This window comes from Halichoeres trimaculatus, unplaced genomic scaffold (genome assembly GCF_033239565.1).
Source record: "Halichoeres trimaculatus isolate MK-OKI-2021-1 unplaced genomic scaffold, fHalTri1.1 fHalTri1_scaffold_16, whole genome shotgun sequence".
NCBI classification, from domain to species: Eukaryota; Metazoa; Chordata; class Actinopteri; order Labriformes; family Labridae; genus Halichoeres; species Halichoeres trimaculatus.
The window spans coordinates 28,482,433-28,497,596 of NW_027437194.1; the positions used below are offsets into that span (position 1 = coordinate 28,482,433).

A 15,164-nucleotide genomic window follows, 5' to 3' on the forward strand; every position below is an offset into this window, starting at 1 on the left:
ATGTGTATTCTAGGACATGAAAAAATTGTAGTGCATGACTGATCAAAAAGAAAAATGAGACCACACTGTGGTCTCATTTTTCTCTGTGAAGTGAAGTGCAGCACCTCCAAAGATTCAGGAAAACCATGGCTATAGGCTGATGTAACTCAATGATGTCTTTATGTAATGTAACAAAATTTAAAAGCTGTAATTCATTAGGAAAAAAGAGAAAAAAAATGAATTTTTCAGATTTTCTGATTTAAAAAAAATTAGAAATAAGGTGGGAATATATACAACACACTTTTAGGTACCCTGAGGCATAAGGAAGGCAGGGAAAAGGGGTTGTGGTTCTATCTTTACAAAGTCTACACATTCCTGCACCTAAGATAAGCTGATTTGAATTTTAAGCTGATTTTTGCTTCTGTCACATTTTTACTCACTGTAGACTCAATTTTTACTGCAACTGCAACTTCTACACTTCTATGAGATCAGGAGAACCAGGGCTAAAGACAGATGTAACTCAACAATGTCTCAGCAACATAACCCAACCAGTGGTATATCAAATCTCATTTTGTTCACAATTTATGGTTAGTAAAATTTTGCTTTTGGTCAAAAGTTCTAGATCATCTGATGTTTAACTTTTTTTTAATTGAAAAATTAACGATAAAAAAAGTTAACAATTTACATGAAAAAATGTACATGGAATCAATTTGTAAACCAAAACATATTCTAAACTAAAGTAGCCACCTGGACCATGGAAGTCAAATATTCTCCAGAGATTTCTTCACAAACTCATTCCAACCTGTACTGTGAATCTTTACACAGTGTGTTTAGTAAAAACATAAGAACATATAATTGTCTGTGGTATTAGTTGTAGTCTTTTGTGACTCAGATGAAGATCAGAGCACATTATGTGATCAATGAGTGCAGAGACAGGTCATTACAAAAGGCTTCACATACTTTGACTGGTTTTTAAAAGAATGTTCTTTCTAAGGTGCTAAAAAACATGACAAAGTTTTTAAATGATAAGCCTCAGCAACTGAAGCATATATTTGCCTGTATTTACAGTTGATTAACCATAAAGAAAGAAGTGAAGACCCAGATCAATGAAGTCATCAGTTCTGCCTATTCTTCTTTTTAAACACCCTGCAGAGACCTGGATCACAAACACAAATACTGTGATAAATAAAAACTACATCCCATAAGCTGCATGTGGGAGTAATTTGACCAAATAGAAGATAAAAAGTGAAAAAAATAATAAAAACACCTGATGAAATATGACACTGGTGGTGTTCCAGTCCATGGCTCAGCTGCCCTGGGTTCACAGCTCACACTTAAACAGACTGCTGACCCCATAATGCACTGGGGTACTGCAATGTCAGGGCAGCTGCTTCCTAGTCTGTGTGTGTGTGTGTGTCTGTGTGCCCATGCCTAAGGGGGGGGGGGCTTTAAGAGAGATAGAAAGGAAGGCAAGGAAAGCTGTTGAGGCATCGAGCACTCAGCCACCCACACACAATCACAAACAAGAGGTACACCATTTCCACATACAAGAGACCAAAACACACACACACACACACACACACACACACACACACACACACACACACACACAGCCCACATGTATTGCCTAAAACCAAAACAAGTCTCTGAAATAGCAAAAGCACCCATGGCCCACATGTTTTGTGCTCTCTGGATCTAAAACACCTGTCTAGTGCAGCTTTGCTTGTTTGTGAGTTAGAGAGTGTGTGTCATGGTGATAAAGGAATAAAAAGAACAGGTGATAAACAGTTTGATGAAGGGATAAATAAAGCAGAAGAAAAACAAATTGGAAGGAGTATCTGGGGGAGCAACAAATCATGAAATTTGAAGAAAAGGTAGTTAGAAAATAATGAAAGGAAAGAAAACAAGGCAAAAGGATAAAGAGGAGAGGATGCAACATCAGGTTAAAAGAGGTGAGAAGAGAAAGAATACAATAGATGAGAATACAATTTACAAAACTCACACAAGGAGGAGGGAGAAGTAAAGAGAGAAAAAAAAAACATGAGAGGAGGAAAAGACTGGAAATGAGGAACAGGGAGAAGCTGAAAGGGAAGAGAGGAAGCAGAAAAACAAGAGAGGAAAATACAGGAAACAAGGGCAGTAAACTGAAAACATGAGTGGTTCAGAGAGAAGGGGGGAGAAGAAAATGGAGATTAAAAAAAATATATGATGGAGAAACAAAGAAAATTGAGAAGAGGAAATGACAAGGAAGAGTGAAACAGACAAGAGAAGAGTGAATAAGAGAGCAGAGGAAGGAGCGGTGAGGAAGAGGAAAGGAAACAAACTGGAGGGGAGGTGAAAAGAAAGTAAGAATGAAGGAAACAGAATGAGAGGAAGAAGAACTGAACAGGTACATTAGGAAGAAGAAGAAAAGCAACTAAGAGGGGGAAAGATGAAAGGATGTGACAAAGAAGAGAAAGAAAGCACAGAAGGCACAGAGAGAGGGGGAGACAACATGACAACAAAGAGCATGCAGAGTGTGGTACTCACCTCGCAGCCTCCAGCAGCTCATCCTTCTTGTATTCACCTAGATGATTACAGAAGATCATGGTGTCAGACAGCTGGCCACAAACACACAGCGACCACACACGCACACACATGTTCCAGCAGAGGGCACAAACACACACATGGAAAGACACAAACACAAACAGAGGAAGGATCTATCTGTGGAAAGGAAGACACCATCTCTTTTTCCTTCCATCCTTCCATCCCCCCTCCCTCCTCCTCCCTTTCTCTGCCTGTCTTGCTCAGTGCGCACCCCTCTGGCTCCGGTTGCCGTGACGATGTGTTGCCGGCAGCGACCACAGCACGTTCATTGTTTGGGCGAGGAGCGGCAGACTGACGAGCACGCTGCCTCTATCCGTCCGTGGGTCCGTCCATCCCTCCCTCCTTCGCCGGGTTTGTCCCCCGTCTCTCGGCTGCTGCTCATTTTGCTAACCATCCTCTCCATCCCTCCTTCTCCATCATCTGTCTCTCACTCTGGCTGTCTCTATGCTATTTTTTCCTGTGGGCTCAGGAGGCGCAGTTACCATCAAAAAAACACAACAGAAATAAACAAACCCCTCCCCCTTCCTCCCTCACCCTCTCTCTGACTCTCTCCCTCTCCCAGCCCTGCCCCCCTGCTACTACAGTCACATCAACACACACACACACACACCTTCCCATATGTGTCTGTTCTGCCTGGGAAACAGACCAGGGAGGGGGGAACAGACGCTATGCACAAACATGTAATATTGAACATTCTGTCTGATTCCTGTTTAAGTGAAGGTGTTAAAACCACTGTCAGGCAGTCCTCCCTGAAAAGAGACGGTTTTTTGACACTCGTATGAACTGTTGATGACCAAAAACAGACTGCCCACACAAATATCAGACCAAACAGTGTTTTACATTTTCTCGAAATGTTGCTGATCAGTCTGGAAATCACTGAAACCATACCCAAAAGATCCATCTCAATGTCTCGCTTGTATCTTTTCTATCAAGGTTTAAAGGGAACCCTCCACATTTTAAAAACTGACTGTCTTTTTCTACATTTGCACAGCTCATAAGGATGATTATGATTAGGGATGCACCGATACCCATCCTGGTGTCAGGCATCAGTGTATCAGTGGCCCTCAAAGCTGGATCAGCATTGGTGGGAAGTAGGCATGGGTACCTTTCTTATTTGAAACAATACGGTACCAATTCCCAGTACCTGGCAATTGGTACTCAATGGTACCAATTTTCTGTACTTTTGTGTGCGTAGATGGAAAAAAATATTAATTTGTTTAATAATAAAATGTAAATTATTTTTATTTAACATATTTATTCTTCAATATATATAACCCTGTAATGCTGTGTTCATGTCCAGTATGTAAAATCACCTACCTTTCCACTCCCCTACAATCACAAGTTTGCATTTAGGTACCTAAACATGGTGCCTTTTGATTTTACATGAATTGGTACCCGGTACTTTTGACTGAATTTGGTCGGTACCTATAAAAGTACCTAATTCGGTACCCATCCTGAGTGGGAAGGGGTCAATCCATGGTGCCCATCCAGACAAACAGCTCTTTGCCTTTTTTAACCAATGCTCTCTGCTACTTGGTTTGTAATGTCACCACTGATGCACTTTCTTGTACATCAGAGGTAATATCTTGTGCATTTTTCTGTGGCCCTGAGGGCTTAAAATATCAGATGCAAAAAGACAAAAAAAAAAAAAGAATAAATAAGAAAAAATCTTCATCAGTTTCACAACACATGCGCAAAATCTAGAAAATATGCTGGCCCACAACAAAACACATAGGGAAAACACACTACAATCACTGCAACACAACACTTTAGAAAAATGCGCTGCAAAACACCACAACACAACACATAAGAAAAATGCGCTGAAAGCACCACAACACAACACATTAGAAAAGCGCAATGCAGACACTACAACACAACACATTAGAAAAACGCCCTGCAAATTCACTGCAAACACCAGAAGTATTTCCACAGGACACTTAAAATTGATGCACATTTCTCAACATTGATTTCTTTGTTGTTTTCAGTCACAGCTCTATCACACATACTCTAATACAATACTTTATAAATCAAAAACACTCACTTTTCACCTCATTTCCCAACACTACTGATGGAAAGAGAACTATAATAGAGCTGTAACTGAAAATGTGTGTCAACAACAAGCGTGTCAGGACATGTGCATCACTTTTAGGTGTCCTCTGGAAACACTTCCGTTGTGTTGTAGAGTATTTGCAGTGCATTTCTCTAATGTGTTGTGTTTGTGTTCTTTTAAGTTGCAGCCCTGTGAGCTCTCAGGGCCGCTGTAATATTCTCATTTTTTGCCTTTTACCTAAAACATTATTAGTCTTATCCCACAGTAGGGCATGCAGGTTATCATTTAACGATGGTATCAGTATTGGTCGACACTCAATGCCCAGGTATCAGTATCAGTATCGGAACCACAACAGTTAAATCGGTGCATCCGTAATTATGATGCACAACAATGAAAAAAAAGATGCTTTCATCTCTAGGTTTTGTTTTTGTCCCACAGAGAATCTGTAAAGTAAAAACATGTCACCCCTTCTGGCATACATCCTAAGGGTATCTTCTCTCACTAACCAGTTTTTTTTGTATTGTTTGTCTTCTCACATGCACACTTTGATTGACCCTTAAGATATCACTTTTTGAAATTGGGTATGGTGGATTAAAATCTCTATTATCTTCCCGGAGAGTCAGCTGATGGGTAGTTTTGTAAGGTAAACTTGAGTGCCTGATTTCCCTCCAAAAATCCATCATATCTGATTGTTTTCTGCTCCAAAATATAATGTTTGGTTAAATTCTGGTTTTCATGGACATCTGTTTCCCTCATAAAGATGCCTCTCATGGAAATGCAATCAAGACTTTTATTTTGAAGTAAATCGTAGCTATGTGATGTTCAACTGAGGCTGAAGGCTAGAATTTTGGATGTGAAGTTACAGACTCTTACCACTGTTCAGAAAAGTAATTAGCTCCCCAACATCTCATCAAGGTGAACACAATTTTACAGAAAACACTATGACAAATCCAACCTAGCAAAGCATCTCAAGAGTTTACTCACACAGGAAAACCAGTATGCAAAATTGCAAGCAAATCTAGGCAACAGCGTCCAGCATCTCTGAGAGAGGGCCTCAGAGGAACACAGAGGTTTAAAATTGGAAAAGGAAATAAAAGAACTCAAAGGCAGCCAGAGGTAAATGTAATTTAGATAAACGGAAAGAGGATTGGGGAGGATGGGCTGTGTGTACAAGGTGCAGGCTGTGGGGTGGGGTGGGGTGAGGCGTAGAGAAGAAAGGTTATAGAGAAGGGAAAAGGGGGAGGAGGGAGGAACAAAGGATTTGCAGATGAAAGAGAGAAGGGATGATTAGGGATCTGCAAACTGACATGCATGGATTTGACACAGTATAATTGGTGTTAGCAAGGCTAAGGCGGAACAGTCGACAGAAGAAAAGGGGGGAGGCAAAAAGGGGCAGAGGGATAGAAAAATATGAATACAAAGGGAGAACAGAGAGTACTGAGTGAGATCAAGATGGAGCTATAGGAGTTAGATTTTATGACGAGTATGCTAATCATTGTTACATCACCATAAAGGTGCTCCACATAACATGAGACTGTTTTTCTTCACGGGAAATGGGACGCCATTTGAACTGGTCCTGATGCTTTATGACAGCTTCAGCGGGTTAAGTCATGATTGATAACAACCTCTATGAGCAGAAGAACGAAAACACAAAAAACACAATGCCGAACTGTTCCTCCAGTTTCACGTCTTCAGTTGTGACTAATGTCTGAAAGTGAGTCCGTCTCCCAAATCAATCAAAGTGTAACTTACACCCAGACCAAAAACGTATTCCACATCATCATGTTGAGCTGAGTCTGCTGACACACACAGTGTGCAAATGAAGGCCTGCAAATAAACTGTTGCCACTGTGAGGTACGTGCTCAGCTACAATTTGCTTTCAATAATATTCATGCTTTGAAAGCTGGAGTGATTGTGACTCAGCAGTTTTAATTATTTCTCCTCAATTTCTCTCTCGCACACTCACACACAGAAACAACACACACTAACAGAGGTTATTTGAGAAATGCTGTTAATCAGGTGCACTGTGCTGAACTAAACTCACACACACAATAAAATAACTATTTAACATCATCACACTGCATTTTCTGTAAATCTGTTTCTTAAGAATTTCATTTTTTATGTCTCGCTAAAAACATGTTTGCTCCTCCAGCACATTAAGAGTGATCTTACATTTAAATATTAATGTTTAAATTTAGACACCCACCTACTAATATAATCCAGAAATGGTGTTTATCTCCAAAACTAAATGTGAAAATTAAGCAGAAAGATTCAAACTCTTTTAATGATCCCTTCTGGGCAAATTGATTTGTAACATTAAGTCATAAATCACAGCAGTTGCAGGCAACAAATTGAACAAAGAGCTCAATCACAGAATGAGGTCTGCAGTTAATCCTGCTCACTGAACCAACTGAAGGAGACAAAAGGATCAGCCTCGGTCAGCTCAAATACAGCACAGTGAGGACGCTGGTGTTTTAAAGTTTTTTTTGTTTTGTTTTTAGGGATTTTTTAAATGTTTTTTTTGTTGTTGTTGTTTTTGTTTTGTGTCATAGACACCACCACTAGGAGTCGCCAAAGATACAAATTCCACAGCTGAGTTTCTCCATGCTGTGGTGCTGAACTTTAGGGGCTCTCTTTGGGGTTTCAAAGGTATCTTCTGTGGAAAGTGACATAAAAAATGAAACCTAGGATTGTTTTGCTGGTGTATCACTGCATGTTGGCTCCTTGAGTTGCAGCCAAGGTTGTAATACTTAACTAAAACGAAACTACAAAGGAAAACTAAAATTTAAAATACATTGCAGTTAACTCAAACTAATAAAATCTAGAAAAGAAAACAAAAACTATAAGTAAACTAAAACTGTATCTTGTGTTCACAAAACTAACTGGAACTAAAATTAAAGACAAAATGTCCTTAGTTATAGTTTTTGACAATATTAATAGCCTTTAGGATTTAAATTAATCTGACACATTTTTCCAACCAATTTTACGACAGTTTTCGGCAGTTGTCAGGGCCGTACGGCACCATCATAGCGACGAACTGGGACGTGCTTGTTTACTGCACTGACTGGCTGTGTGCTGTGCTGCGACCAAACGTAGTGGAGCAATGAATCAGAGCATCTGTCATAGTTTAATTTCATGTGAGTCTGACTTTATTGTTAAAGAGTCCAAGTTTCTGATTATTAAAGCTCATATTTTATTGTGTTATATAATTTAGGTTTTTATTATTTTTATTTAATTCATGTTAACATTATTTTATATAACTTGTGTTTATATATTTTATATTACGTTTATATTATTTTCTTGTGTTTAAGGCAGCAGCCAACAATTCAGTATCAGCATTGACTGAGCAGTGAGCTCTATGTTGGACTGGAAAATAAACAGTATGACAAAATATTTACTCTGACCTTTTTGAATCCTGCACCTGGTTAATAAGGTATGAATAGGTAATAGGTAATAGGTAAAAACTAAAACTAAACTAAACTAAAACTAAGCCTTGTTGCAAAAATTAAAACTAAAAACTAGAATGCCCACTCTGAAACTAATTAAAACTAAACTGTAATGGAAAAAAATGTCAAAACTAACTAAAACTAAACTGTAATGGAAAAAAAATGTCAACACTAACTAAAACTGAACTATAATGACAAATCCAAAACTATTTTAACCTTGGTTGCAGCCCAGTCTTTTTACCCCAAAGAAGGCCACTGACGTTTTATCATTAAAATGACATAAACGGCTTTAAGTCTCATTCCTGACAGGGTAGGGCAAAGAATTCTGTGATAAACTGTAAACTGTTATTCTGAATGCAAAACATTAGTGATAGTGAAATATATCATAAAAAGGCAGGTTAATTGATAACACTTTTAAAAATTACCCTATTTAATTTAAAAACAGATTATGTATTTACACATCAGAAACTATATAAGGCTTTATAAGACTATATAAAGTTAACAGCTGCCTGTTCCTCAGTTGATCGCTTCAATTTAAAGAGGGGGCGGGATGAAGGTGAAAAGTTGTATTTACCACCACTAAAAGTGAGGAGGCCAAGAAATCAAACTACGTCACTTGATCTGTCAGTCAACATCAACACGCCATACCCCACTGTGGCTGGTTTGATGAGATGGCTTGATGTTAATGATGACAGACAAGGATGAAATGAAAAGCATAAAGGAAGTAAAAAAAGAGAGAGACAAATCCGAATAGCTTCTAGTGAGTTGGCATGAAAATGACTGCCTGTATGATGTTTGTAAGTTAAAAAGTCAGGAAACTCTTTAAATGTCAGTTATTTAATGGAAAATATTGTTTTCAGATCAAAAATTAGCTACATTCATACACACAGAGCCAAATATAGCACAACAGGGAAAGGTGTATGGAGCCAGACTGTACATTCTGTGTGTGTGGGTGTGTGTGTGCAACAATCCTGCTGACTCCAAACAGAAGAGACAAGGACAGGTTAAAGCTTGGGACAGGCTAGCTGCCTCCTGAATGATGATATAATGTGTGCTTCTGTGTGTGTGTTGGTGTATGTGTTTGTGTGAGCGTGCGTTTGTTTGTGTGTCTGTATCACTCCCTGGGCGGAGTGCAGTAGACACCAGATATCACTGTTTGAATTCCAATTACCGTATGCTTGAAAGCATGACTTCCTCTCAGTACATGCATGTTTCCAGGGCTGTGCACAGGTGAGGATGAGTCAATGTCAAACTGTACCAACACTAAATATATCCTATATTTAACTTGACCATGCAGCAAGAACTGAGCCTACTCTGTGTGTGTGCGTGCGTGTGTGTGTGTGTGTGTGTGTGTGTGTGTGTGTGTGTGTGTGTACCAAGCTGCTCCACGGGCACAGATGATGCTGACTGATGCTGACTGGACCGTGAGTCGCCTCAGTGCCCAGCTGTCTGCTTGTGTGTATGTGTGGGTTACTGTGTGTTTAAATCAAATATCATTTGTTGTAGAAGCAGTTTATCTGCTGTTATACAACAACTGGCTTTGAGTCAGGACTTGAGAGATCCACTTATAACCTCAGCAAGGTCGCAACTGCAGAGGTTGTGAGTGGATCAGTGGGTGCTGAGATCAATCAAAAGAGGGAGGGGGGGATAAATGGAGGAGAGGGGAGTGGAAATTATGAAAGTAGGATGTTTGGGCACTTTGCTGGCTCAGCTCACCTTATACACTATCAACACCTACACTTCACTCTTTGACAATTGCTCTACAGTGCACCACAGAGGAATGGTGACTTGACTGTGTTTATACACAGCTTACTCCAGTCTGTCCCATGGCAGGTCTCAAACACCTTGTCCCACCAAATGTACACTGGTGACAAAGGCTGCAGTGAAAGCAACCATAAGTCTTATCCAACCCCACTCACTCACTAACTGCTCAGCCACCAAGGAAAGTCTGGGGTCGAGCATTTTGCCACTTAGGCTTGAGGACAGCAGGACCCAGACAGAAAGAATGTTCAGCAAAGATTTTAGGGTTTGGAGAAAAAAAGGATTCACATCAGTATCAGGATTTTTGTTTTAAAGTGATACTCCGGGATGGAACAGGTTGGGTCCTATCACAAGGTTTAGGGCAGAAATTACCCCTACAGCAGTGTTTTAGCGCAGCAGAAGCCCAGAGCGCTCGCACCAAACACCCCCTCCCTGCTCCTCTGCTGGTTTCCTCTGCACTCAGACGGGGACATTTTTTACCTGACCAAAACCACAAATAAACTGACTCCCACCGAAAAAATCTGATATCTGTCTGCATTCACACTTCATTTAGAGAATTTTCAGCGCGTTACTTTCACACAAAAACACCGCTAAATAAGGCTCTAGTTCTCATCGTGTCTCTTTGTCCTGGCAGACTACCTGTGTTTGTTTATATCTGGCACGCCGCGCACGCGGACTGATACACTAAGCGGCAAGCGTCTCATAGCCAGCTGTGGCTCTGCAGCGGAGGTAGCGCCGTTTTACGACACGATGAGAACAAGAGCCTTATTTAGCTGTGTTTTTGTGTGAAAGTAACGCGCTGAAAATTCTCTAAATAAAGCATGAATGCAGACCAATATCAGATTTTTTCGGTGGGAGTCAGTTTATTTGTGTTTTTGGTCAAGTAAAAAATGGCCCCGTCTGAGTGCAGAGGAAACAGGCAGAGGAGCAGGGAGGGGGTGTTTGGTGTGTGCGCTCTGGGCTTCTGCTGCACAAAAACACTGCTGTAGGGGTAATTTCTGCCATAAACCTTGTGATAGGACCCAACTTGTTCCATCTTGGAGTATCACTTTAAGGTTTTGAAATTGGAATTTTTTATTTTGATGTAAATCCTTTAATTGAGTCTTTGTTGGAAAGCTGGGTGATGGATTGGAATAAAAACTACCCCTTTTGTCCAGCAGAGAGCAAAATGTCGTTCTTTGACTTTCCAGTAATGTAATGTCAAATCCCCCAAATAAACCCTAAAACTGACTCTCATGTGATGTGCACTTTTGGGGAAATATGGCTTTGACATAGTCTGCAGATGCCGTCATCATTCACTTTTCCCACATGGTCTGGTGTTAAAAAAGCAAACTAAAAATCATGAAAATCAGAAATATTGAAAAATTATGATTTAAATTGAATTGCCCCCTCAAAAATCGTAAAATAAATGGATTAGGAGAAAAGCACATGGTCCCAGCCCTGAGCCACAGCTGCCCTCTGAGGGGGGTTAACTGAGATTTGATTGGGTAAGAAGGAAGATGCTGTAGTCAGTGTAGACCAGTCTGAACATAGACAAGTTACTTCATAACCTTGTTTTGTTATTGCAGCAGTCTGGGGCGGTTACCTAACAATACCACAGCCCCAGGTGTGCCAAAGGATTCACATTTGAGATACGTGGGTTTTTTTTTTCTAAAAAGTATTTGTAACACATAACAACACCTCTTCTTGAAGCTCCTGTGTCTGAGCTCTAAACTCATAAAATCAACTCAGATTAATTCTGACACCACTATGTAAACCAGTAAAGCAAACAGACAAACAGTTTACAGCACACAGCACTTCTCTTAGATAACACCCCACAAATAGTAAATAGACAAGTCCTTCACTTGGACAATGACAGCACAGGTACATCGAACAACTGTAAATACAAAAGTCGCCAAGATCAACACAAATTACAGGTTAGAATGGTCTTCAGTGGTTTTTATTGTCTGCTCATGTTTGGTTAGGAAAAGTCCAGGGGGGTATTCAACAGAGCTGGCTAAAAAAGGCTGGGCTGTAACATCTGAAATACACCAGATACATCTGCAGTGTGTCTCTGTTGCACTGTCTTGACCAGGGATAGGTACCTTTCACATTTGAAACGATTCGATACTGATGCCCAGTACGTGGCAATTGGTACCGGTACTCAATAGTACTAATTTTTGATATTTTTTGTGTTAATGTGGCAAAAAATATCAATTTGCTTAATATTAGAATTTTAAAACTTTTCAATTCGACATATTTATTCTTCAATGTACAACCTTGCAATGCTGTTTTCATGTTCAGCATGGAAAATTACTTCTCTTCCCTTACTCCCTCACAGTAACAGCGATGCATTTAGGTACCTTAACACGGTACCTTTCGGTTTTACATAAATCAGTACCTGGTACTTTTGACTGAATTCGGTTGGTACCTATAAAAGTATCTAATTCATTACCCATCCCTAGACTTGACTGTGTTTGTCAACTCGCACCTGCTGTGTGTTCAGTCCAACAAACTGTATGACTGACAGACAGCTGGAGTTCCTGCTCTTCCCACTCCATCGATAAGTCTCTCTTCATTCATGTTAGACTATAAAACCTCAAACCTGTTGACTCCTGGTCTGGCTCTGCTCATTATGTCCGTTGATCATCGTAGTCAAGACAAATACAAACTGATTGGGAAAAGAAGGGTATTTCTATGGGAAATTGTGACTGTTGTCACCTTCTGTTTTTATAGGACAATTTGTGCCTTGATTCTGTTATGAGTTGACAAAAGAAAGAAAACCAGATATTTTCAAATAGTTACTGTTGGTGAAATCAAACCGACAGCGCAGTGAAGAGCACAACTTACTGCGACTCATCACCCTGCACTTTACCCACTCACCCACTTACTTCCTTACACTGGGGGTAAATAGTTAGTATGTGACATGTCTTGATTCACTGCTATTCCGGTGTTGTTTTAAAAAGGTCTCAGTATATGTTTCCGAACAAGAACATCATTCATTACTGTTTAATTTAATGTCAGACATGCAGTTCACAAGGCACTTTTCAGAAGCCCCTCAGACCTTCTCTCAGACGCCTGGCACCAGGCTGGCTAATTTACCATGGCTACCAAGCCACGGTAGCCCTAAGCCTCTTCTGTGGAACCCAAATACAGATAAATGTCCTGCTTGATTCCAATCATCTTGTGCCCAGAAACTGCCAGAAATCTGGGTGTCATGATTGATGACCAGCTGACCTTTAAGGTTCATGTGGCCTCAATTTTACGGTCTTGTCGATATGCCCTCTACAACATCAGGAGGGTCAGACCCTACCTGACACAACAGGCCACGCAGCTTCTGGTACAGACTCTTGTGATATCACGCATCGACTACTGCAATTCTCTCCTACCAGGCCTTCCTGCATGTACAAACCTCTGCAGATTATCCAGAATGCAGCAGCATGTCTGGTCTTTAACCAGCTCAAAACAGCACACGTCACCCAGCTGTTAATCTTGCTTCACTGGCTTCCAGTAGCAGCTCCAATCAAATTCAAACTCTTCTTCTGGCTTACAAAACATTGACAAGAACGGCTCCTGCCTTCCTGGGATCCCTCATCCAGGTCTACACTCCTTCTCGCCCACTACGCTCTGCTTGTGAAAGACGCCTGGTCCTCCTGGTCCTCCTGGCCCAGCGCGGCTCTGAATCTCTAGCCAGACTCTTCTCCTCTGTTGTGCCTAAATGGTGGAATGAATTACCTAACATCATACGATCCGCAGAGTCCCTTTCTACTTTTCAGAGATGTCTGAAAACTCATCTGTTCAGGTAACACTTGTGCACTTAGTCTGACCCTTCTTCTCTTTGCCTTCAGGGGTAGAATGAGTCATTAGGTCTAAGACTTAGCTCTTAGTGATTTTTCAGCACTACTACTGTATGTTGTTGAAGATTGAAGTATACTGTTGCAGGAATCAATTGTGGTTTGAACTTGCACTTAATAGCAGCACCTGCAGCCAAATAACTTGTAGCACTGTTGTCGCACTAACTAGGTTTTCCTCCTGTCTGAATTCTTGCTTGTGTTGTACATCGCTTTGGACAAAAGCGTCTGCTAAATGAAACTGTAAACTGTAAACTCTCACTAATGTTAGCAAAGCTAACTGAAATGAGCCAGGCTTTGAGCCAAGCCAGCTTCATGCATACCCCCCAGTAGCTCTATATGACAGACAAAGCAAGTTTTAGCTTTACCCCAATAAATCTTTGAGTATTTCATACACCAAACGGAACAGAAAAGTGCAAATGTTCAACATACTGTTCATCTACCGCATGTCTGACTGTTAAATCCAAGCAGCCACTGCTAAGGCCACTGCTTGGATTACTATTATGTCTGCATTAAACCTTTCAAGTCCTGGTGGATCTGCAGACAAAACACGTGTTTTTTTAAAAAAGAGGCTTTAGATATAAATTTCCTTTCTACAACATAGTTGTTGAAGCCTAGCTTTAAAAAGCCTGGCTGAAGAAATCAATATGAGGAAGATTAGATTATACTCCAGCTGAACTGAGTGTGACACACAAACAGAGGTCATGCTAAGGCCTGTCTGATTACTACACGGGCTGGTCTAGCCCACTTCAGTGACTCATGATGGATGATAAAAACACATTGTAATATTCAACAGATATGTTATAACTCCAATTTTAACCATCTACATTGTTTGAATGATTCAGTTGTGATTTCCTTAATGAACTTGTGGAGGATGATACTCAAAATTCCTGAGTTAAACGAGTTCTTTCCTGAATAAAGAGCTTCAATAAGTTATTATGTTTGTTTAACAAAGACTTTTAAAGCATAAAGCATTATACAATACCTGCAAGGCAAAAGAAAGCAACAATTAAGAAGAATCTGAATTCTTAAACTTCCAAATGTTTGTGCCTGGCGTGGCTTCAGGGGATATTTTCCTTGTTCAAACCTTTCATCCAGAAGCATCCAATGAGACGGACTGTTTGTACTTATTTTTCTCCATTTTAGTTGAGTTCATTTACTAAATTCTGTCGGCCTGCTCCGGCAGACTGGCCAACTGTCCTCACTAACTGGCTCAGTGTGGTGGAGGAGAGCAGCCGTGTGGAAAACTCAGCAATTTCAGCTGCAAGCAAATGGCCTAAATGGGGTGAGGGAACCTTGGAGGTGCATCATACACAATCTCAGGCACACAATGAAAAATAAAAAACAGTCACTTCATTTTATTTCACTTGCTAGGTGGTTTTAGAAACAGGGTCGGGCTGGCTCATCTATCACTGGGGACCAATCGAAGAGCAGTCATTGAGGTAATCAATGAGCATGCCAGTGATAAGGGGGAGGAAAGCTGCACACTTGGCCTTGCAGCTTCAGGAATTC

General features: G+C 40.4%; 1 protein-coding gene across 2 annotated transcripts in view; it reads right to left on the reverse strand.

The window, feature by feature from the left end:
• Positions 1 to 15,164, reverse strand: part of LOC141805130 (poly [ADP-ribose] polymerase tankyrase-1) — a 141,881-nt gene that overhangs the window by 87,968 nt on the left and 38,749 nt on the right. The window contains exons 1-2 of one of the 2 annotated variants that reach the window (XM_074689889.1): positions 2,777 to 3,053; positions 2,509 to 2,545 (exon numbers count right to left, since the gene is read on the reverse strand). In XM_074689889.1, the coding sequence (XP_074545990.1) occupies positions 2,509 to 2,545; positions 2,777 to 2,834 (95 nt within the window). In that variant the 5' untranslated portion in view covers positions 2,835 to 3,053. Of the gene's footprint in view, positions 1 to 2,508; positions 2,546 to 2,776; positions 3,054 to 15,164 lie in introns of those variants that run through there. The other variant, XM_074689888.1, reaches the window with a different exon arrangement.